The sequence below is a fragment of the Plectropomus leopardus genome, chromosome 4, assembly GCF_026936395.1.
Source record: "Plectropomus leopardus strain MGB_pleo_1.0 chromosome 4, ASM2693639v1, whole genome shotgun sequence".
NCBI lineage: Eukaryota > Metazoa > Chordata > Actinopteri > Perciformes > Serranidae > Plectropomus > Plectropomus leopardus.
In genome coordinates this window covers 22,739,152-22,762,374 of record NC_142179.1, presented here as the reverse complement: position 1 = coordinate 22,762,374, position 23,223 = coordinate 22,739,152, and the positions used below count along the sequence as shown (strand labels likewise).

Here is a 23,223-nt window from a genome sequence, read left to right as displayed (position 1 = left end):
ACCAAAGATGAACTCTCAACAAAAGTGCCACAGACTGATTTTGCTGCGATGAGCAAAGTTATTCACTGCATTAATTCCACAGCTGTGAAATCACTTCAATTTAAAATGTCCCTGCCATAAATGCTGGTCTGACCGAGCCCTTAGATTTTGGCCTTTTTCAAATGAGGAAATCACTGGATGGACCTCTCCAAATACTAATATCGGCCCATTCTGCTTCAGTTCCAGTAGCTGTAGGAATCTGTTAAACTCAATAACGGGGAAAGTTTAAAGGACTGCCCTCAGCAATTGACTGACTTCACAGGAGCACCAAAGGTTTCTCTCATCTTCAAAATGTCCCCGCAACGCAGACCTAGATCTCTTCTCTCTGGACTAGGTCCTCCCAAAAGCTTTTGCAGACGTAGCGGCCAGCATGCTCTCTGTTATCAGTACCCATTTCATCTGTTTGATGTGCAGCTTTTTCTCAGGCTCTCTCCACAGTCTCTCTTCACTCAATTCCAGTCCACATTCCTGCATGTTCATTTTTTTGTTCCCCTTTGTGCACTAAAATCTTTTATAGTGCTGTTTCTGAATGGTAGGCTGTGTTATGTGTTCAGCTCACTAGGACCACACTGTCTGCCTTTCTACCGCTCCATGGATATTTAGCATTTTCAGCCCTCTCTAAACATCTTCTCTCTCTTCTTGCTTCCCCCTCCCAGAGGCCAAAGCGAGCTTATTCCCTTTAGCTATTACATCCAATTAGGAGGAGTGAGAGTTTCACCCCTCCTCTCCTTCTACACTAACAATGTGGAATACAGTGGAATGAGTCAGGGTTTTCTCTTCTCTTCTTTGATGTGAACAAATTACGCTTCAGATACACACTTGGCAAGGAAACAAAGATCCAGTGTACTCTTTCAAGTTTGGATTCTTTGTCATTTGGTGAACAACAACATACACAATGCAAGTAGAGACCATTTGGTGCGGATTGATGGCTTCTTTTCTTTCAGCTGTTCTCTTTGAGCTTGGTAAAAAATCTTGCTTAAAATTAGATGTGAATGATAACTGTGTAAATATATGTATATTTATATCGTAGGGGCGTTGTGATGACATTTTAACTAATCACAGACTATGATCATCACATTGCTAAGACCTATATTTGAAGCAAGAACTTTTTCCAGCCTTTCCATGAACACAGCTGTTCTGATACTATTTATTGCTGCCTTAAATCAGAGTGGTCCTTGCTGCTCGTCCCTCTCTCTGCAGAACATGACCATAAGCTACCTTCAGAGGCCCTTTATTTGAATATAATACAGGGCTGCATATATGTGAAGAGTATTCAAGATGACCTTTAAACATCTCTTTCTGTTGCAAAACCAATGATCTACAAATGACCTTCAGTTAACATTCTAGGAGTTTTATGCAAAAAATTATTTAAAGAGCACTTAGGAAATAAAGTGCATGCAGTCTACAGTATGTGACTCACATTGACACTGTCATTACAGCAGTGTTGAAGAAAGAAATGGAATGAAACATACTTTTGTTTAATCCTTTTTACCTCTACAGTAGTATTGTGCATCATACTGGAGGTGTCAAGTACTTGTAAGAACGAAATCCTCTAAAACAGATTGGTAGGTGTTTGGTTAAGTGTATCCAGAGCCCATGAAAGCAGCTTTCTGTGCCACAAACGATAAAGCTGAAGCCTTTAGACAAAAAGTTTGGTATAATATAACGTGTGCTTATAGGTGATAAAAAGGAACATCCTCACTAAATCAGTGAAAACTGTATGGAGCTTTCTTTTTTTAAAGACAATAAGACTTAACCTTTGGAGTGCCATCTCAGATAACGGAAGTAAACAGAGGTTTGCGATCCAACAGCGGCGGAAAATTACCATCAAATTTCTGGAAACAGCTTGTGCAACATAATGGGGTCAGTGCGCTTTAGCGCTCGTGCAGCTCATTTGCTGGGGTTTATTGGTCATACATGCTTTGGTTTATTACGTGAGGGTGAAGGTAATGATGGCAACATTTTTATTTTTTTTTTATCTTGTTGGGAACTGTGTCTTTAAAATGGAGGCAAGAGCTGCAACTATAAGTCCATTAGTTGCTCAGTGAACAGAACATTAATTGGCAACTATCTTAATTATTATTATAGTAATATTTTAAGCAAAAATGCCAAACGTGTAGGTTCCATGCTTCTTAAATGTGAGACTTTGATGCTTTTCTTTGTCATAGATGATGATAAACTGAATTTCTTTTGATTTTTTAGACCATAAACTATTTGAGGATGTAGCCTTGGGCTCTCGGCAATTACACAGTACATGTTTCACTATTTTCTGACACTTTTTTGACAAAATAATGAACTGATTAATTGAGAAAATAATGGTCAGATTAGTTGATAATGAAAATAATCATTAGCTGCAGCCCTAGTGTGGCGAGCAGTCTAATATGGAGGCTTCCGCTCCTTGGCATGCCCCGCTAAAGTCTGCTTCCTTCCCTTACTTCTTCTCTGCATCCATCCTCCATTTTTCTTCTCTTTGGCACTGTTGCGGTTATAATCCCTACTTGCATTATTCATTTGGATACGCAGATCTAATAAATATACATTCTTCTTGGAAGGGGGGGTTCTCTGTATATACCCAGTGTCTCGCTTTATGTTGTCTCTGCTGTTTTAAAAACCACAATAAGTGAAACCAGAGAAGCTTTTGATCTGACCACATATTGCAAGTATTGTGGCTTTTGTATATTATAACAGATTTTTACAGTAATGTTTCACGCAGTAGCAGCAATAATGGTCTTTATTCTGTTTATGTGGGTTTCTTCCTTTTCACGTACATGAGGGAAAACAATACATTCAGTGCAGCTAGTCATATAGCACTTCTTTGTCCCCTCAAACTCCCCTGGGATCAGATTCAGTCCCTTGCAGTGTTACCCATCTAAGTGTTAGATTTAAGGCATTTAGATGGCATCTACCATAGATGTTGTGGTTATAGGGTTATTGTTTTTCCCCTGCACAGTAGGAAACAGAGCAAAAGAAAAGATGGAAAAACATGCTTTAGAAACAGTATCTTTGCTGAAAGTGAACAGTTGCTGCACTGCCATGCATATCGGCCTCCTTGCCAAGGCATCTGGTTGTTGCTCATTAAACAGTGCAACAACCGTCATTCAGTTTGGAATTATTTCTGGAAGAATAGCAACAATTAATCCGTAAATGAATAGTTTTTGTGTTCAGACTGGATGGCATTCAGCATGCTTGTGTTTTCTATCTGTTGCCTGAGGATTCGATCAAATCTTGAATTTGTACTCAACTTCAATTAACGGCATCAGGGATTGTATTTTATCTGAAATTGTCTGTTAGAAAAACTGTCAATTTTGTCCACTTCAGTATTCTTGAGGTGGCCCCCTATAGGATGTGGGCAGTCGATACTGACCATAACAGTATTGAGAAGATGCATTATTTGGCAGACACTCACTTTTTTTTACACTGACACTTAAGAGCAGACTTAAAAAGGAGGGGAAAAAAGGGGGAAAAGAAAAAAAAACATTATTGATTATGTGTCAAAAACCCAGTGTGAATCAGACCTTGGATATGCCTGCACTCTGTATTGACCACATTAAAAAAACACTTTCCTGTTGACAGTTGGATCCAATGGTTTTTTCGTTATGTTATGCTTGGAATAACAATTTGATGCTCTATTTGACCGAACATCCTCTCCGCAAGCAATCGCATACTGTATACAGTCTGTGATATGATGGATTTTTAACAGTTTTATGGTTTCCTTTATTTGACTCAGGCACACTTGTCAAAGGAAAACAACGACTCTAAGATCTTTGCTCTGTTTTATGACAAATCAATATATTAAATTCATATTGATATTGAGACTCCACAGCAAAATACGCACATCATAAAGGCTTTTTGGAATACTGTGGATTTGTTGCCATTAGTTTTAAACGCCAACAAAGATTCATAGTCAGTACACCGACTGGTTTTGCCAGTTCAATGTTATTTTACTCAGCTGGCACCTGACATCAATATGACGTCAGAAAGACGTTGGACTCTTGCTCTAAACAGACCTTATACTTTAGTTGGAACGATTATCAGGGTGATGATATTTTAAAATATCGAACAGTATTGTAATTTCACCTTCTGAATGTTAATATTTTGATGTTTAGCAGATGTTTTTTTGTTTTTTTTTCTCCATACCTTACAGCTAAAGGTTGCTGTCCTACATCAAGATGATGTTGGCATGAGACTATTGTAAAACGCTGGATTTTGGCTACTTAACAACACAACTTAAAACCAACAAAATGTCAAAGTCATCTGTTGTCAGTATCCTTCATCAAATTGAGGTTGCCATTAGAAATAGGGGTCTAAATCACAAGATTAATTACAAAGAGACATTATATTGATGCTTTGGACAACAATATTCGCCAATATCACACAGTCTGCCACAATACAATTTCAGTCCTATTCACTCCAGGCTGAGAGCACTGTTTGAATGTTATGGGAGGAAATGTGCTTGGACAGAAATGGTGACATGCCATGGGAATTTCAAAATAAAGGCATATCGTAAAGATGGTGATATAATTTTTTATTCATTGTATCGCGAATATTGGATTGTTGATTGTTGAATTGATGTATTAATATAGACTGATGTATTGTTACAATTCTAATAAGTTGTTGTCCTGACATTGAATTTCAATAATCTGACATCAAAACCTCAATGTAACAACAATGATGGCCAGCTGGGTAGATTTTGCTGCTAGTGCATGTCAAAAAAATGCAGCTAAAAAGAAATGGTCATAACAGAGATTCCTCTTAAAGTTTTATTTATTTTAAATGGTAAAAGTGGCAAATGTGTGTTTCTGAGAAGATGGGACTCTTTTTTTTTAAATTTACCAAATACATAAAGAGGAATACAAGTTGTTTGCTGTTTACAGCACTACAGATGGGTTGGGATTATTTAACATTTACTCCAGTAAATAGTAAAATCCATTGGGCTGATTGTGCCACAGCCAATTTAAAAATTTGATAAACTTGAATTCTGAAACACATATCATCTATCACTGTTTTATTGAGCAGTGCTTGTATTCCCATAATAAACTGTTTTGGCAGTGCTTTCACCACTACCTTGGGAAACACAGATGTAATCAAGCAAAAAAATGTATACATTGTAAAGCATACCACAGCTGTCTGTCAGAAAAATTGCAATTTGTATTGATTTTACTGTATTATGCAGCTTTGTTTTTCATAGTATCCAAACTTTCATGTGCTTGAAATTGCATGTAAAGCATCTCTGAAAGCGAGGTGAGCTGCATGGGAAAAAAAATCCCTGATTTCATCCTGAAGTGCGTTTTTTTTTCTTTTCTTTTCACTCTTAACCACATGTCATAGAGCCAATCGTTAATGGAGGACTTTACCCTGCACCCCTGCTCCCCTGACAAAAACAGTAAAATGTCGATGGATGCATTATTTACTTACAGAGAGATAGTGTTTACCACTCCACTTGATATAAAGGGATGTGCTACTGCACTTCCTTGTCATTAGGTGGGAGAACATCAACAATGCCTCCCTAATTATTGTTGGTATTGTGTTTGTGAGTCATTTCACAGTTAGCCACCCACTCCATAGCAAGATGATTTAATGTTAATAAGCACTGCAATGATGGAACAAACACTTTTAAGGGTGACGTTATGTGGGAGATAGATGCGCAATGAGCATCTGCTGGGGGTTGGAGAATGAGCGTGTGTGTGCGTGTGTGTGTGGGTAGGGGGTACAAGGAAAGGTGATATCTGTAGTGCTAATGTAGCACATGTACACAGATTGCCATATGTGCCACAGTGCAGCTAACTAAATCCTCATTTGCAGCAAACCACTTTAGACATTGTTTTCTATTTTCTGTCAGAAAAAGCAAACAAATGAGATGATATGAATTCTGACAGTGTTTATTGCCAGCTGGACTGAGCTCTGTTGACTGCCTTTAAACAAACAAACAAAACTGTGTTCGCACACTTTCACCAGTCCATCCTGCTTTTCTAGATATTCTGAGCATGTAATGTGAGTGCCATAAAAACTTAGCGATTGTAATTGCTGATTTGCTGAATTGTGTCTCTCACATTAATGATTACTCTTACCTAGAATTAGCATTTCAACGAGTCCATAACAATTTATGTCAGTCTTATTCTGCAGCTGCCTGCCAAGTTGATTGTGATAATGCTGCTCATTTATGGCTGAAAACACATGGAACCTTTTAAACTGCGACTTGAGTCATGCAGTAATTAAATGCAGTCCTGTGGCAAATTAAACCAGTTTGTGTGCTAATTTTATGGATTCTGTCTTTTTCAAACTACTGTATCATGATTAAAATGGCTCATGTCTCTGACTCGCTGCCAAATGCGGCAAAAGAAACATGAAAACTCCAACAAAAGTTTTACTGCTTGAGATTCATAACATGAGACACTTGACAGACGCAAACAGGATTTGTCAGCCCCAGCGAGTGGTGTCTGGGCTGCCAGCATTAGCAGTGACAGCTGACTGTCACTCTTGATGCTCCACTGCTAAATGGGAATACGATCCATTACCCGGATTGTTTTTGACTTTGTCATGGGCCGACTGGCCATGAAGGTAAGAGGGATGAGCTTTATGGAAACATCATGTCGCATTGACCTCCATTGGACTGCTGTCCAGCCATCCTTTGTTTGGATTTTTTAGTTGTTGCATACCAACTAATCACTAATGTTTGGCAATATTATCTATATAGCAGTTACAATATAACCTGCTGCCTTGGATCAGGTCTCTTTGCTCATTATATCCTAAAGATCCAGAGCTGGATTTAACGGGACATATTTGCAGAAGTGTAATATAATATACATATGCTGTCTTAGGTGTGTAATCACCTGAAAACAAGAATCCTCTTGGTTTTGTTACCTTAGAATGAGCCGTTTAAGTCAACGTAGGGAGTGGGTCCTCGTCCAGGCACTCTGTCATGTTGAACCTCCATGTTGATACAGTAGCCCAGAATGGACAAACTGAACACTAGCTCAAGATAGAGCCATTCACATTTTGCATCAGCTACTGTAGTAAGCACAACCTCCCTTTTTTTACTGTGAAACTGCTTTGTTCAGTGTTTTTTGGAGATGAAGGGACCTCTTTGGATAATTTGGCCCCTGGTAAAAACCTCCTAAATATCTGTATCTAAAGTTGTCAGAGAAAAAAGGTGAGCTTTAATTAACATGTGTGGGCTAGTGACATGTCTTTGAAAAGCAGGACAGCATCCAAGAAACACTGATTTGTAACATGGAACAGCTTTATTCAGTGTTTTTATTGGTTGAAATCACCTGGTCTGTGTGTTTTGGAGAAGATGAGACCTCTGTGGATAATTTGGCTCCCTCCTAAAATATCCTCAGCTATGAAGACCTAAGGTACCCTAACTGGGAGTTTGCGCTTGGGACGTTTCAACTGGTTGCAATTTGCAATCCTCAGTACTAGATGCCAGTAAATCCTACACACTGCCCCTTTAAGATGTTCAAACAAGAAGTTATTTTACTTCTGCCCAAGTCAGTACATGCAAATGTAACAGGCAACCACTTATACAATATATAACAAAAGTCATCAAAAACAAAAAATGCTCTTATTGTAATAAACTAAATATTAAAATGAAGTTCCTCCACAACTTTTCCAGTGTGCAAAATATCCACTAGGTCATCAAGTACATCATGAAACAGTCGCTGGCTCCCACGACTGAATAATGGACTGCTATCATAATAACAATTATTGCAATCATCGTGTTGACCTTTCACCCAGACAAATGTGAATACATCAAAACAATACTTCCATCTTTATTATGAAAGCCTTAAAGGGTTGTGGGGTTAATGCTAATGCTAAGGGAACAACGCTGAAAAAGTGCTGGTGTGCCCACTCACATCCATCCAAATGTATTTACTTCATCACATTACACCTTATTGCTGAGAATTATACATATTTTTCTCTTTAATAAAAAGTGATGCATCAAACACAGTGTTAATCTCACACCTGTGTACCTTTTATCTTCTCAGTGTTCACACTACCACCGAGCCAACGGGTCATATTATTGTTGTAGGCATGTTTGGATTTGGATTTGTGATCTGCGAGAGTTGACAAGTTGAATGAAAAGTAGACATTTCACAGTACACTCTGTCTGTACTTACTGTTGGCAAAATCTCTACACTGACATTATTTACAAGGACGCACACAGCTGATAGAAATTAAGTTGGGCTTTCAATTGTTGGAATTTAAGATAGCTACATTAAAGAGAAACAAAACTGCATACAACCACAGACCAGATGAAACACTTTATTGTAAAACTTTTATACAGAACATCTTTCATGTAAAACAAAATTAAAATTCTGCTTTTTTGGTACCAATTGATTATTTTCTTCTAATGTGACCCATGTGAGTTCCATCATTTTATTGGTTGTAATCATGACCTGTTATGACTTACAGGTTCCTGTAGTGTCTCAGGTTTTCTCTCTCTCCATCTCAACTTCTCTTGATTCCACATCTGGATATCTGTCAGCTTGTGAAACTGTGATCACATGCTTTAAGCAGAGGTGATCCAAATGCATGTCACACTCTCATTCACTTCAAGTGAACCACTTTCCTTTTGGCACATTATACAAATATATCACATCAACCATCTGCTGTATAAATCTCTGCATCATTGCTGATGCATTACGAGAAATCTTGCCATTCACTTGGTCTTAAATCACCTTATTAGAGCACAAAAGCGACATGACATCCATTTTGTACCAAGAGAAGAAATGTCTATTTTCTCACTATAACTGACATCCTGGTTAGATTGTAAACTAAATTGGTATTAGAAACTTGGTAGCAATTCTGTCCTTGATCACTGGCCATGATCTTTGCCCTGCCGATCCCCCTTAATAAAGTGGAGGTGTTTCTGTTAAGTCAGATTTCACTGGCAACCCTCTTTAGTTGAACATCTGAACACCAAGCCCTTACTTTACTAAAAGCTGCTGTTAAAAGTAACTATATATAGTACCTTCCTATATAGCTTTTTGAGGCCAATCTTGACAGTTGCTTCCTCAGTGTACTTGATCTCCACAGTGAGGGGGTTTCTGTTGATAAAAATTAGAGTAAGATGATTTCTGTGGTCAGTGCGCAGGAACAGATCTATTGTAGGTCCAACCTTGTCACCTTATATCTCAAAAACAACATGAGGGAAGATGGAGGGATGCACCGTTTACTCTTAATTTCAGCTCTTACAACTGGCAGCATTTATTGCTGCGACAACCCACTTAAAACATTTCCACTTGTCACAGCAGGACTATGTCAGTAAACAATATAGCCGGTGAGGCCTCAACCTTAGCAGCAACCCCTTTAGAGGTTGCAGCATCATGTGTAAGTCTACATGAATGAGCTGAGTCATATTCATATTAGTTTTCATGTGTCAATAGAGCTCTTATGGTTAACAGAATGATATCGCTCACTATTTCATGTTCACTGTGACTTACTAAAGCACTTATATATAACTTTACATTTATAATTGTTATATTGGGTCAGGATTATAAGATGTAATTGGTCAATATACTAGATTTTAAATGCACTGTTGATCCATATTGTGTTATTGATTTTGTGTAATTCCTACTGTGTGACTGGATGTGAGTGTGTGCATTTGAAACAGGTCCTTTTTGTTTAAAGGCATGTTCAGTCAGCCAGAATGTAGGAACAAAATTATAAAATAAAATAAAAATTCTCTTGCTTTAGTTGTTTTCAGTTATTTTCCCAAAGAAAGAAAGAAAGTCAAGATTGCTGCTAATGATGAAAATGAACACATAACTGGACACCTTTATGTCTGCATTTTGATGTATGCATATGTATCCTCCTCCTCAGGGGTGTGTGTGTGTGTGTGTGTGTGTGTGTGTGTGTGTGTGTGTGTGTGTGTGTACTGTATGAGTTTTGTACTTGTTCACCCTGCGCACCAGCCCCTCTATCTCCACTGAACACCTTGAGGTCACAGCAGCCCCATGCTGGACAGGCTGGCTGGTTCCCATTTAGATTATGGATGGTTATTACTGCCTCCCGGCTGTCAGTCAGATTAAACCAATATGTCCCACGATGGCAGCTCATCGTGCAACAGAGAGGATCTTCTACTGGGAAGAAGGAGGGGTCATTTAAATAAGCCATCTCTAGAACCCTCCATGTTTAGCAAATTTATTAGTGCAGTCCCAAGATGCATCCGTGTGTCAAGGATTTGTTTACAAAATGGAACAATATTTTAGATAATGCCTGTGTCTTCCTGTCTGTGTGTCTGGATTCAACTGTTTTTCTTAAAGACCTCCTCCAATGATAATTAAGTTTGGAACCGTGTTTAAATGTCCATATTGTGTCTTTATACAGTATACTACAAGACACATGAGTGAAATAAGCAGTCAGTGCCATGGCTGAGCATTTTTGCCTTTAAACTGCAGTGTACCTGTAACAGTCTTAAAAACATGGATTCAGAGAGCCAGGATTTCATACGTCACATATCTGGAAAATGTATCATTTTTGAGCTAAGGTTTATGTTCTTTTCAACTTGTCAGAGCTCCGATTAGGAGAGGTTTATCCAGTATTAGCAACACATTATTAGCTGTAAAGGCACATGTAATCCATCGCTGTTACATTTCTTGTAGAGAGCAAAGAGCAGAGTCGAAGGTGAGTAGGTATGCTTGATCTGAAAGTAACTGGCAAAGGGGGGGTAGGGTGCATATTTGTTGATTTGTGCATACCAAATGAGGCAAAGGTGTAGAGTTTTATCTAAACAAAAATGTCATTTTGATAAACAAAGAGTACTTTTTAAGGCTGTAATCAGTGGTAGGAGAGGCACATCAATAACATTAAGAACATTACATTTTTTTACACTCCTGGGGTGAAAAAACAAACAAACATGCACACGTTCCTGCAGTATTCCCATGCAACACACAGAGTTGATAAAATAAACTTATTTGTAGGATGAATAGTTTTGTGGCGAAGTAATTGGGAACATTATTGAACATTTTTTGATGTTATGTATGCTTACAGCTCAAATGTGTGGATAGGGTTTGGTTTTCACCACTTTTTGATGATAGACATTAAACTGAACTGACGGCTTAATGTTAGTGTTTATATCAGAGCATATTTTGAGATACAGTAGAAAGCAAGCACACCCGAGTGGTAAATCACGATTGTTTCAAGATTCATTATAGATCTGTTTATAGCCCTATCGCTGAGTGAAATGTGCTGGTTTTGCTTTGATGACCACTTTTATGGGAAGGGAAATTGAAAGATGTTAGATTTGCAGCATTTTATGAACAGAAACATTTCAGTGCTCAAAGAACAGGGACGCTTTGCCAGGATAAAACAAATGTGTTTCTTTTTCTTTGTTTTAATCACTGGGTGTAAGAGCACAGTACCGCTTTCCTACTACCCTAGTAGTATCTTTTTAATTACTTTGTAACACAATATTAGAAACATTTTCTTCAGAATTTATGTGTGTGGCTTCGACAACAGGGTGACAAAGACTAGTGATTGTTAAAAAGCAGTCTTTGAAGCCTTTTACTGATTCACTGAGTAGCAACCTCTTTGCATCCTGTCTGAATGGCACGGTGGTATAATATGGACACAACTAAAGTGAATAATAAGGTAAGCATATTTAAAGCTGGACTTTGCTTCATTAAAAAGCAGAATACCGGAATACCTTCCCAAAAACTACAGTATATAGTACATGCCTGCTCAATGATCTGGTTTAGGACTGGTTAAGGTTATAAAAACAATGCCATTAAGGTCAAGAAAAACTTATGATTACTGTTGGTACAAGATGGGGTATGTACAATGCCCACAGTGCCTGATATTAGCCAGAACTGTCAACTTGTTTTGACAGTTCTAACATACTTGTTTTGCCGGGGTTTGAAGAATGAAGTGGAGTGAAAGAAAGCGAACTTCAATGTTGGCCGATACTGGGAAGACATGGATTTAGCAGAGCATCTATAGCAACATCCATCTTGTCTTTTACACTCACTATTGTTGTTATCCCCTATTGGTTCTGGCACACTGCCTATCTCTGCTTTTGCAACTTAGAGAGGACAATAAATTCTTCAGAAAGGGTAAACGTGCAGCTGTTGAAGTCTCACGTCAAGACAAGCTAATAGCCCTAATTTGCCTGCACATCACATGCATGTATGTAAGATTAAGCCAGTTTTGTCTGTAGTGTGCAACATCAACATATTTGCCAAGGACTGATGAGCAACTTCACAGTTACCAGTTTACTGTTTCTGCAGCAGAGACAAACACTCTTTTCATCTTGTAATCTATTCATTAAATGGGAAGTATGTTTTTTCTTGTCAGACAACAATAGATAAATAGTGTTGTTCAATTCCACTGAAAATAACTCATGTGATGCAACTCGCATGGGGTGCTTTGCCTCATCTTAGGGAACACCAACAATTGAAGGCATACATTTTGCCAGCCCAGATTGCTGCACAACAAAATGCTCAGTACTTTATGCACCCTTATGATTCACCACATCAACACATAGATAAACAAAAGATACTTCCTTTTATATGTCTCTATCTTCTCAGCATGTGTATTTATGTGTGGGTGTGAATAGTTGTCTGCACTCGGAGGCATGTTTTTCTTTGTCTTTCTGAGTGTGTAATTGTGTGTGTACACTATATACGGTACGTGTCTGTGGGCTTGCATGTGTGTGTCTTGACCCCTATGGTGGAGACGAGAGGAAACGGCAGAAAGAAAACCGCACCAAGTGAAGCGTGGAATGTGCTTGGTTTTGGGATTACATTGGCCCATGCGCATGGGAAAACACAAAGGGGAGCATCTACTGCCAGACAGATGAGAGGTTGAGAAAGAGCTTGGCTTTGGCTCCTTCTGACTTCAATCTGAGCTTTCTCTCGCAGTTAAAAGAGTGTTAAAGGCTGCAGCTTGCTCTTTAATTCTTCCTGTTTATCACAGTGGCGTCTAAATGAATCTATTTTCCCCTTCAGTTTGCAGCTGCTGAGGAAAGATTCATGGCTATAGTTGAAATCATTTGTTCCGGGGTGTCCTAAGTTTGTCAGAACAGTCCGCTCAACTTGTCTTGCTAGACATTTAGTAGATACTCTGAATGCAGACCCCCCAGAAATAAGGTACCACATTAAATTAGATTGGCAATATAAAAGTTTTTAAAACCCTCTGAGAGCACTTTGTGAAGTGATTTGATTTCCACATCCAAAGCCACCACAGGGAATGCAGACTGACAGAGCACTGATGTTTGGTTTTTGGAGAGGAGAAAAATCTACTGTCTGTGCGTTTCTCTGTGTTATGATTGGAAGAGAGGCTTGATTGGTTTTCTAAGAGGGATTTAGATGCATTTGCAGCGGCATGAAATGCTGGCATCCATAACTATCTCCCTGTCGGCCTCATGATCAATGTGGCCTTAACCCTCTCCATATGCTAATACCTAATTAGTATTCAACGCCGTGGATGAAAACATGTACATGACATTGAATCATACTTTAATTAAGCTAGCATGCTCATTGGTGGGCAGTATCATTAGCTATTGAGAGATAACAGACATGAATATTAAATATGGTCTACTTAGCACTGAATCCCAATACATTTACATTTACATTTACTTCCCTATTTAAAAAAAAAAAAAACGAAAAAACTTCTATATGCCCCTTTTTATCATTGTGTCCTCATTCTATATTCAGACGTGGTTTTGGGTCCATGGATGGCGGACCTTGTCATGACTTTTTTTGGGTTTTTTTTTTTCCTCAGCAACATTTTTTGAGTTTGAGTCGCAGCGTGGATAATTGTTCTGTCAATGACACGATCAGCTCAGATTGATGGATGAGAGGAGAAGCTGCTATAGAGGAGTAAAAGCAAGCTTTTAAGTTTTACTTTCACTGCACCTGGAGTTCTGCTGCTCCGTCTGTGCCCGGTACACTCTGTGCTCCGAGAGAATGCTGCAGTAAATGAACAAATGCTCCAATAGTGATCCCAAAGAATGGTCCAGCTCCCAACATATATAATCAGTATGTGGCAGCAGACGTTCTAATCATTGTGGCTGCCAAAACTAAATGAATGTGTAACCCTGATTTATATTTGTCCATCTATCCATCCATCCATCCATCCATCCATCCATCCAAATGTTTCACTTCTGTTCATCCCAAACCATAATGGCAAATGTTATTCGTCATCCCATGCAGCTGATGTCCTTGGTCTTTTTGCCTCTGCAGCTATACACAGCTTTCAGGCACATTTTCGGAGCTATTTTACGAGTGATGATGGAGATGGAGGGTTGTAGTAATGACGGCAGACAGGCCAAATCCCAGCCACAGGGCTGGACTGGGGCTTAGGAGCTAGAGATGCAGCAAACAAGTATGTATGCCACAGGGGCTAATCCTACACTGGTCCAGAATGATGAACACATATTAGTCAAAGGCCACCGACCAGGACGCTGCATTGTAGCGGTGTATAAATGGGGGGGATGGGCTGTGACACAGTGCCAGGCTACGCTTCATTGTGGCGAGTATTTCTGCTGGCAGGATGTTGTACCCTACAGGTAGCAGGTGTGTCTGGCTTTAGGTACTGTTTGCTCCCTTGGATTACATATGAAATGTTACTGCACATATGGTTGTGCACAATGCAATTAATATATAGTTGAGTCAGCAGTGTCGCATGCTGCTGAAGCACTGAATACTGTGACATAGTTGTGATAATATATTTTTCTTCTCTTCCCCTCCTCCCTGTTTTCCTCCTCTGTGTCTCAACAGCAGCAGATGGTGAGGAACCAACTTCAGCAGGTGGGAAATTTTTATGCTTGGTAACGTGATTTCCCCTCATTTGTGTATGTCTGTGTGAGTGTGCATGGTTGTGTGTATGAGAGGGCAGGAGAGAGCTCTTTCACTTTCTAAATCTTGGCCACCCCCCCCACCCTTCATTACCAATTTACTCTGATTCTTGTCCCGGCTCACCGATCATGCCTGGTCAGCAGCACTCATGATTATATCATTTGGTAGTTCAGTTCATAAGGCAGTCCTATTTAAACCTCTAGTCGAACTCATGAGAAATTGCTTGTCTTTGTCTGGTTTAGAGCTTTGAGATTGTTTTCAGAACCACACAGTCCAGTTCAGTTCTGTGATTGCTTTGGCTTGATTGCTTTTCTGAATACCTGAGCATTTAGTGTAATTTCTAGGGCTGCTATTTTGAAAATCATACCCAGTGTGTGTGAGCAATGACTTTATAAACCATTAACATAAGAGTAGCATTAATCTTTCAACAATGGATGGATCTAACAACAATTTCAACTTCTAAAAATCTCAGTGTCTTTAAGCACAATGCATTGCATCGTTAAACACATGCCATTAGCATCAGTCTGCATTGTATCCTTTCCCTAAGGAGCACATTGAGCGTGCTTTGTGCTGCTCTTAGTGTTTGTAATTATTATAGGTAGTGAAGTAAGGATCTGGGAATTATCATACAGAAACTTCCTTTTTGAAAAGATCTTCCTCAGAGATCATATTTGGTATTCAAAAGTGCTGCTTCTCATTATTGAAAGAACTAATGCAACGAGAGTTTTATTACCAAAGCAAGACCACAGAGGACAACAGTAAACAAGAACCTGATTTATCTTCATCAGTGATATAATTAAAATGTCACTTTACATCCTGAGGAAGCACCACGACTGAATACAAACTTCCTACTTCTAAGTGCATCCTCAGCATCTACTTGTCTTTGTCTATGACGTTTCTTTAATTAATATTAATCTCTGCTGGTTTATTTGAGATCATATGGGTTAAAACAAGAATGATTTATTTAGATAAGACATAATACTCTGCAAATCAAAGCAGTTTGTTGCTGCAACGCTAAGCTTAGTGTAATCTCAGACTCTAATCAGTTAGTCAGACAACAGAAACACAAACACATGCTTATACATGTGCATGCACATGCATATTATACACTTAATGTGAATATTTGCTACTATAGAACACTAACATAAACCCTTTAAATTAAACTCAAAGGGAATTTCAAAAAGTTTCATTTCACACAAACAACAATTATTGACTAATTGAAAATGCTAGATTAAATGTCAACATTCAAATGTCAACTTTTTCCCTATAAAGTCAGAGGGCACAATTCACATTTAATTGTGTGGAGGCAAAAATGTCACAGAAAAGCGGGACTATTGAGCTTAAATGTTCCCGCTCAACATATTGAAATGGAGTTTAATGACTGCAGCACCTAAACATACAGAATGTCACCCCTATTTTTAGCTTCTTTTTTTAAATAACACCATCTGTGAACATACTGTTAATTATTTACAGTTATTTCGTAATTCAGTCTAACTCAAGTTATTTATGAATACACTTATCTTTAGCATCAACATTCTGCTGTTTGCAAGAATAACTGCAGCATTTGCTAAAGCTTTTTCTATGTACTGTACTGTACACATCTCAGATAACAGAGAAAAATTCAGCAAACAGCACAGTAAATAATTATCAGAATTCAAAATGACCCGAATTAGGTGGGACTTGTGACCACTGACCTGGAACTGGACTTAGACAGAAAATAGGACAGGGCGACGTGGAAGGCCAAATTACTCATGACAGCTTTGAAGAATTAAGCATATCAGCTGCTATTTCACAGCCTTCACATCTTTCATCTACATATCCACGCCCTTTATCTACACACATATAAAGGGAACTCTTCTTTAGCACATTTGGCCCGTATTTCTTTAGCTGCTGTGTGTATCATTGTGTTCATGTACATGCTGATTTGATTTTTTGTGGAGTCTGTGAACATTGGCACACTATCTACATGGCATCTGAAGCCACTGTTAAAATTGAAATTTTGAGGTTGAGAGAGAGAAATAGTGCTTAGTGTGCTAAACATGACAGAATATTGGATTTCATTTTGTCCTCTGCCCCGCTGGAATAATAAAATAAGGAAATTGATTGCATTTTATCTTCAAAATGTGGGGCTCTTTCTTTACATCAAGAAAAGTCTGTTCATACTGGACAAAAATGGCTATTTTTTCTTTTGATGCGATAAAAATACAAAGGACTATTACTATTACTGTACCTTTTACCTTTTCGCTTCAAAAAATCCATGGAGAAAAAGCAAAGGCTGAATTGAATGTTACAGTGAAAAAGCATAAAATATGTTATGTGCTTTCACTAAGTCTAGGTGCCTCACCTTTTTTTCATCGTGTTATGTTGTACTGGGAGACTGTAATTTTGATGTTGCATATTACTGAATGAAATAAATTATTTTAATTAATTCTCAAATTTGAGCTTGAATGTTAATATGTTAAATGATCATCTATTCTTCATCGAGTCTGAGCAGTCTCTCACACACAAAGGAAAATGTTTAAATCAAATACACAATTCCCTGCATTCTATTGAATTTTTATGCGCAAATGTCTGCATTTTCTTCATCAATTAATCTTGCAGATGTCTTTAATTTTGTCAAAATAAAAGTCCTCTGCCACCTTCATGTTTTTATAGATGGGGGAAAATCTGCATGTTCTAAATATTGTGGGAGACATGTCCCCTGCGTATATACATATATAACTATGTATTATTATATGTTGTATTTGATGTGTTCATAACTTACTGTGAGACTTAAGTTATAGTATCTAGTGTGAGGAAAATAAAATAATCTCTAGTCATTATGTGTCTGCTTGAAGCAGCAAAAAAACAGCAAGACTGAATGTACCTTTCTTTCCCTGCGTGCGAATTGTGATTCACAGGCAGGAGAATCTTATTTTGTATCAGATGTTTGCTCGAACATCACTTCTTTAACCCCACTGTGCTCCTGGTATTGATAGAGCAGTAGCCTTACAGTGGCCTCACAGTGACCTCTGTGGTTTGTAGGGTAAACTTGTTTCAGAGGGCTCTTCCATGGGTTGCCTCTGGCTTCCACGCACCTACCGCAAATTGAATGTTTGCAAAGCCCATTGCAGGAGCAGCACAAATCAAATCACAACAAAATACCATAAAAGCACAAGCCCCATGGCTGCATCATGTGCACTCGAAATACCTCGGATGCCACTGAGACCTCAAGAAGCGTAATTGAGCCTTAAGGTTAAGTGGATAACTAACAGTCTCTTTGTAGCATGCAGAACAGTAGCATTGAACAGGCTGGAGTCAGCCTCTGCACTGCTTATCTTCAATCTTACACAGCTTATTTGTTGTACCATATACAATTTAGCATTGCTCACAAACATTAGAATCAGGGAATTGCCTTTTTAAAGCAGACCTTAGAGGCAGGGACACTGCTTTGACATTTTCATGGCATTTAGTCACTGACAAGGCAGCCACCATTTCTGCCTTTCCCTCCATCCTCCAAGAACAGCGCTGATCTTCAGCGTGAACTCTCCACTTGGATATTTTTTGACACATTCCAAAACCAATTTGTTTCTGCATGATTCTTATGACTTTCAACTCTAAGTGCATTTGTCTGACTTTGTCAAATGCTGATGGGCTGGAATGGCAGAGTGGCAAGGGCACAGGAGAATAGGAGGCCAAGGACTCACTAAAAGCATGAACGTACGGCGGCTCACGCTGAGAGCACTGATGTAATATTGGTGGTGCGGTGCCAACTTTCATCAGTTGAGGTGAAGGATGGGTGCAGTGACCATGAGCCCGTGAACCAGTGAAGCCATCATGGAGAGAGGCTGGGTTAAAATAGATCTGACACAATTAGGCCATGTCAGATTTCTCTGTGAATTGGCTGGGTGCACATTCAGAGCTGAGGAGCTTCGATGTAAATTTGACTCTCTTGAGGCAGGTGAAATGTGTTTTTCTTTAAAAAAAAAAAAAAAAAGGTTAACAAGGCGGTTTATGGGCCAGCTTGTTAACTCAAGATAGAGAAACTGGAGCTGAAATTTGGAGATGGCAATTTAATTTTCAGGGTCGTTTTTAATTTTCTACTGAATCTCCTTGAAATAGAAGCCTTTCCATGAAAGTACTGGTGGGGGGGTGTTTGTGTTTATGAGTATCAGATTAAAGGCACTTTCTCCACTGCTGCTGTAAACGCTCAGCTGGCCCCACAACCTGACCCACTTCCCTGGGATCAGCAGAAATCTTTATCAAGGAACAGCCAGTAATGCTTGTCTGACCTCCTCATGACTCCGACCAACACAAAAGTAGCAGAAGTAAGACGACTTCATTTATTCCTGCATCTTATAGCTACAATATGGTGTATTGTTACATTTTTTACTTTAAAGAGGAATATTTTCTCTGAGTCTCTTTAATAGAAAAACTGTAAAGAAAAAGCTCAGTTAGTTATGTCCTTCTTATGAAATCAAGTGAGTCTTAATACCTCAAGCAGCTCAGCTACAATGTTGCACTGTAAAATTCAGTGTTGCAAACCATATCATTTATAAGAAGCTAAGTTATAAATAATAAAATTTAGTGTGAGCTTGTACATTTGAAACAAGCCAATGTTTGCGACAGCTGTCAGACGAGATGCAGGTGCACATATGTAGCTTTAACCCCGAAAATGTCAGGCTTTTTTGTGATTGATCTGCAAGGAAACAAAGGATGCATTCCTGTGTTTAACCATCGGTCAGGTTTTCACAGCTGATTGATTGGACGCTCTTTGCAGCCAGAAAAGAAATCACAGCGCTCGTGCCGGACACAACACAGGCTCACATCAATCACCGAGCGAGCGTTGGCTTGTACGGCCGAGCAGCAGCTGACATTCACACAAGAAAGCTGCCAATGTTTCCCCCAGACATGCATCACAAAGACATGCATCACACAACCTGCACGCTGAGTGAAGAGAGCATCCGCTGACAGCCTGATGAGATCTCCTCAGCTGACGCACAGTGTCCACCTCCCTGCCTTTTTGGGAAAAGTTGCTTATTTATTTCTCGGATGTGTTGAGATCTTTTCTTTATGCACCCTTGCTTCCCTGAAAATGCTCAGGTGTTGCAGTGAATTTTTATAAGAACAATTTATCTCCCAAAATGGAAAATATTGTGTCGCTATTAATTGAAAGGTTATTGTCTATAAATATATATGTAATTTGTCAAAATCATAGGAAAAAAAAATATAATAGACTTTTAAGTTTAGCAGCAATAGAGTTTTGTTTATTTTACCAGTAGATTGAAAGTTGTAAATCTCAGCCCACTCAGGTCATGATAGTAGCAAAAACATGTAATTCTGCTGTTGGCAAGGTTAGTTTGTGTTCTCTCAGCAGAGTAGTATTTGATATAATGTGCTGATTGGATGTCCTATTTTTGTGTGTGTGAGCTAACGTGACTGCAGCATCCGATTCTGAGCCACAACATCGTTGCAGTCCATCAGCTCGTGCCTTTTTTCAAAAAACAGGGTGTTAAAGTATGCACAGTTTCCATCACCTTGAAGTATTCTTGGTTTAAAATTCTCATCCAGCTCCATAAATCACACTATCAGTAAATTAATCTTTTTGAAATATTGCTTTATAATCTTTTGGAGCCTTTTATAAGTAAAAAAATAACAAATTCTGGGCTCAAACGTTGCTGTCACATAGAACACACTTTCTCTGTATCGCTCTCACATACTCATTGTGACTCTCTCTCTTATTCTCTCCTCCTCCTTTTCCTCCCTGCTTTTTTTCTGCTTTATGCGCTCTCCATTAGGGAGGCTGTCAGCACGCCTTGGTGCGACTATAGATCGGCACGTCAAAACAGCCCTGAAACCTGTCACCCCCCTCTCCCTCAGAGAGCAGGGTCTCTGTGAAAGCTATTATACGTTCCTCTGTTCAACTGATTAGCCACCGCTCTCATTATTACTGATACAGGTCCTGCCTTTGAAATGGCATGACTTCGATAGGATTAACCCGTTTGTAATTCATATCCAGAGGGCTGCTAATTCCAACAAGAGAACAGTAAGAAGCTTGCTAGTGGTGTTTATTTATTTATTTATTTGCCATAGTGAGTTCATTTTCAGCTTATACATTTTCTGGGTCTGGCCTAGCCTTAAATGGTTGAGCAGATGATGAAGTATACAATCCAAGGCCGCAGCAGTTTACTTGACATTGTCAAATTTGGTGCTCATGACTGCTCATTTGTCAAATTGACTTAAGAGGGCATGATAGTCTCACCCTTGAGACTTCTTCTTGTTGCTTATCACTTAAAATGAAATAAGAGGCCTGTCAAAGCACAGTTTACCTGTCAGTCATAAGATATGACTGTAAAAAGACTAGAATAGAAATTATATCACAAGACAGGAAGCTTAGAAAAAGGCTCATGGGAGCAAATTTGTTTTACTTCTTCTGCCAACAGTTTTACAAGCTTTGGACTGACCACAAGTTATAACATGAAGAACCACTTTTTCTTCTCACGTCAGCCTTTAAATGTTCAACATGCGCTGAGCTCTAGCCGGTCTTGCATTAAGATCCAACGGTGGACTTCTAAAGTTTTCCCATCCAATCTCAATCCACAAAGTTTTGACAGCAGTTGGCGCAGTCGTACAACACGATGTTTAAAAGATGAGACAGCTATTGGCAGGCCCTTGAGTTATGAAACCAATAAGCCTGCGTCAAGGCCCCGTCATTTACATTTGGCCCTGCGCTGCAGGTTAGTCTGAGGAAGATTTTAGATGGAAATAATATGGCACAATTTTGTGAACACTGCCAATGAAGTAATATATTGCTGTGTCATATACATTTGGTTGTAATAACTTTAATTTAAAACTGTTGTTATCACCATTTGTCTCAAAAAGATAAAATTATGAGGAAAATAAATGGAAAGGAAAAAAAAAAACCTTGCACAAGAGAAAGTGCTCCAGTTGAGTTATAAATCATTACCAGCACAACTTTGAAGGTGTTTTTCCTTTTTTTAAAAATTGTAAATTCTTTTGTCCGCAAAATCCCTAAAGCATAGATTCACTAGCAGCTACACAGGTTCCCAGTGTTCACTACACCCAAATATTAAAGAGAAAACAATGGTAATGATGAATGGGCTGCTGCACACACAGCAAGAATAGGCTACATGTGGTTAGTGGCTATGAATATGAATTCCCTTGCAAATTAATGTTTTGCGCATAAGAGCCTTTTGTGCACTGAGCTGTGCTGACCCCTTTGATTTTCTGAGTAAATGCTGAACTGTTGTAATCAGTTTGGTGTGAGATGGCAACACATGGAAACTTTAACAAAGTAAGCAATTATTCAAAGTGATTGGAGACACTGAGTACACTTAAGGGGGAACTATGCCCATTTTCAAAATCCATACATGTTATTCCTAGACCAAAACAATCCACACATCAATTGATGAAAACTGATACATTCAAAGATGACTGAAAGCAAACTTTGCAATCTAGCCAGTCTTTTTAAAAGGGAAGTTCTTGTTTGCAATATTAAGATGTTGTTTAGTTTTGCTACTTCATGAGCTTTCTCATTACATGGCAAAATGTATTGAGAAGTCACATCTTCTGGTGATGTTTTCAAAATTTTGTATAATTAAAGGTGTTGTGCTGAGCATATTTAGTTCTATAGTTCCTCTTTTACACTTTTCTCTACATTTTGTAGACTTCAGTTACACATCAGTAAGCAACTAATAAACACAGCCTGTGTTGGGAATTGCATACTAACGCACTGCCTCAATCTGTATGTACTGCATGCTGCCTACTAAATGAAAAATTAAGCACGTCATTACCAACAAACTGTTCACACTGAAGTATACTCAAGCTTACATGACTGTAAGGCCAGTGGCTCTCACGTCTCCAAAAACCTTACAGCAAATTTCCAAACAGGTGTTATTTGGATAAAGTGAACACGTATTGAGGATCTAAAAAGCTACTTTCTAAAAACCTATTAAAACTAAATAAAGCAACATATGAAGTGATTTTAGCCTGGCTCCAGATCTCTGTCACGTCTGGTCATTGCACAGTCACAATGCATTGTGGGGTAGTGGAGTATGTCCACTTAGCTCCCATACTCAGAAAATCTTGCTAATATAGTATACATCTGGGCATTTCTCATGTAAACAAAGTCCACATAGTATGCAGTGGATGTGCTACATATACATACTTAATTTAAATCATACTGAGTATGAATTATATGTTGGTTAGTGATTAACATGCAATTTTGAACACAGCCACAGTCTCAACATATGTGTTATACACACGGGGTCACCTTGGGAGTTAGAATGGATTTCACTGTAACCAGTCCTATATTGATTTTTGAATATGTATTTATTTATACTGATGTTAAGTTAGCTGGATCAAAGATTGGTCTCTGCAGTGT

At 38.7% G+C, this 23,223-nt stretch overlaps 1 protein-coding gene across 3 annotated transcripts in view; it reads left to right on the top strand.

Moving 5' to 3' along the window:
• edil3a (EGF like and discoidin domains 3a) overlaps positions 1–23,223 on the top strand; it is a 155,246-nt gene that overhangs the window by 18,160 nt on the left and 113,863 nt on the right. The window contains exon 2 of one of the 3 annotated variants that reach the window (XM_042488582.2): positions 14,766–14,792. The exons of 1 other annotated variant lie outside the window; for it this stretch is intronic. In XM_042488582.2, the coding sequence (XP_042344516.1) occupies positions 14,766–14,792 (27 nt within the window). Of the gene's footprint in view, positions 1–14,762; positions 14,793–23,223 lie in introns of all 3 variants that reach the window. One more of the 3 variants, XM_042488581.2, reaches the window with a different exon arrangement.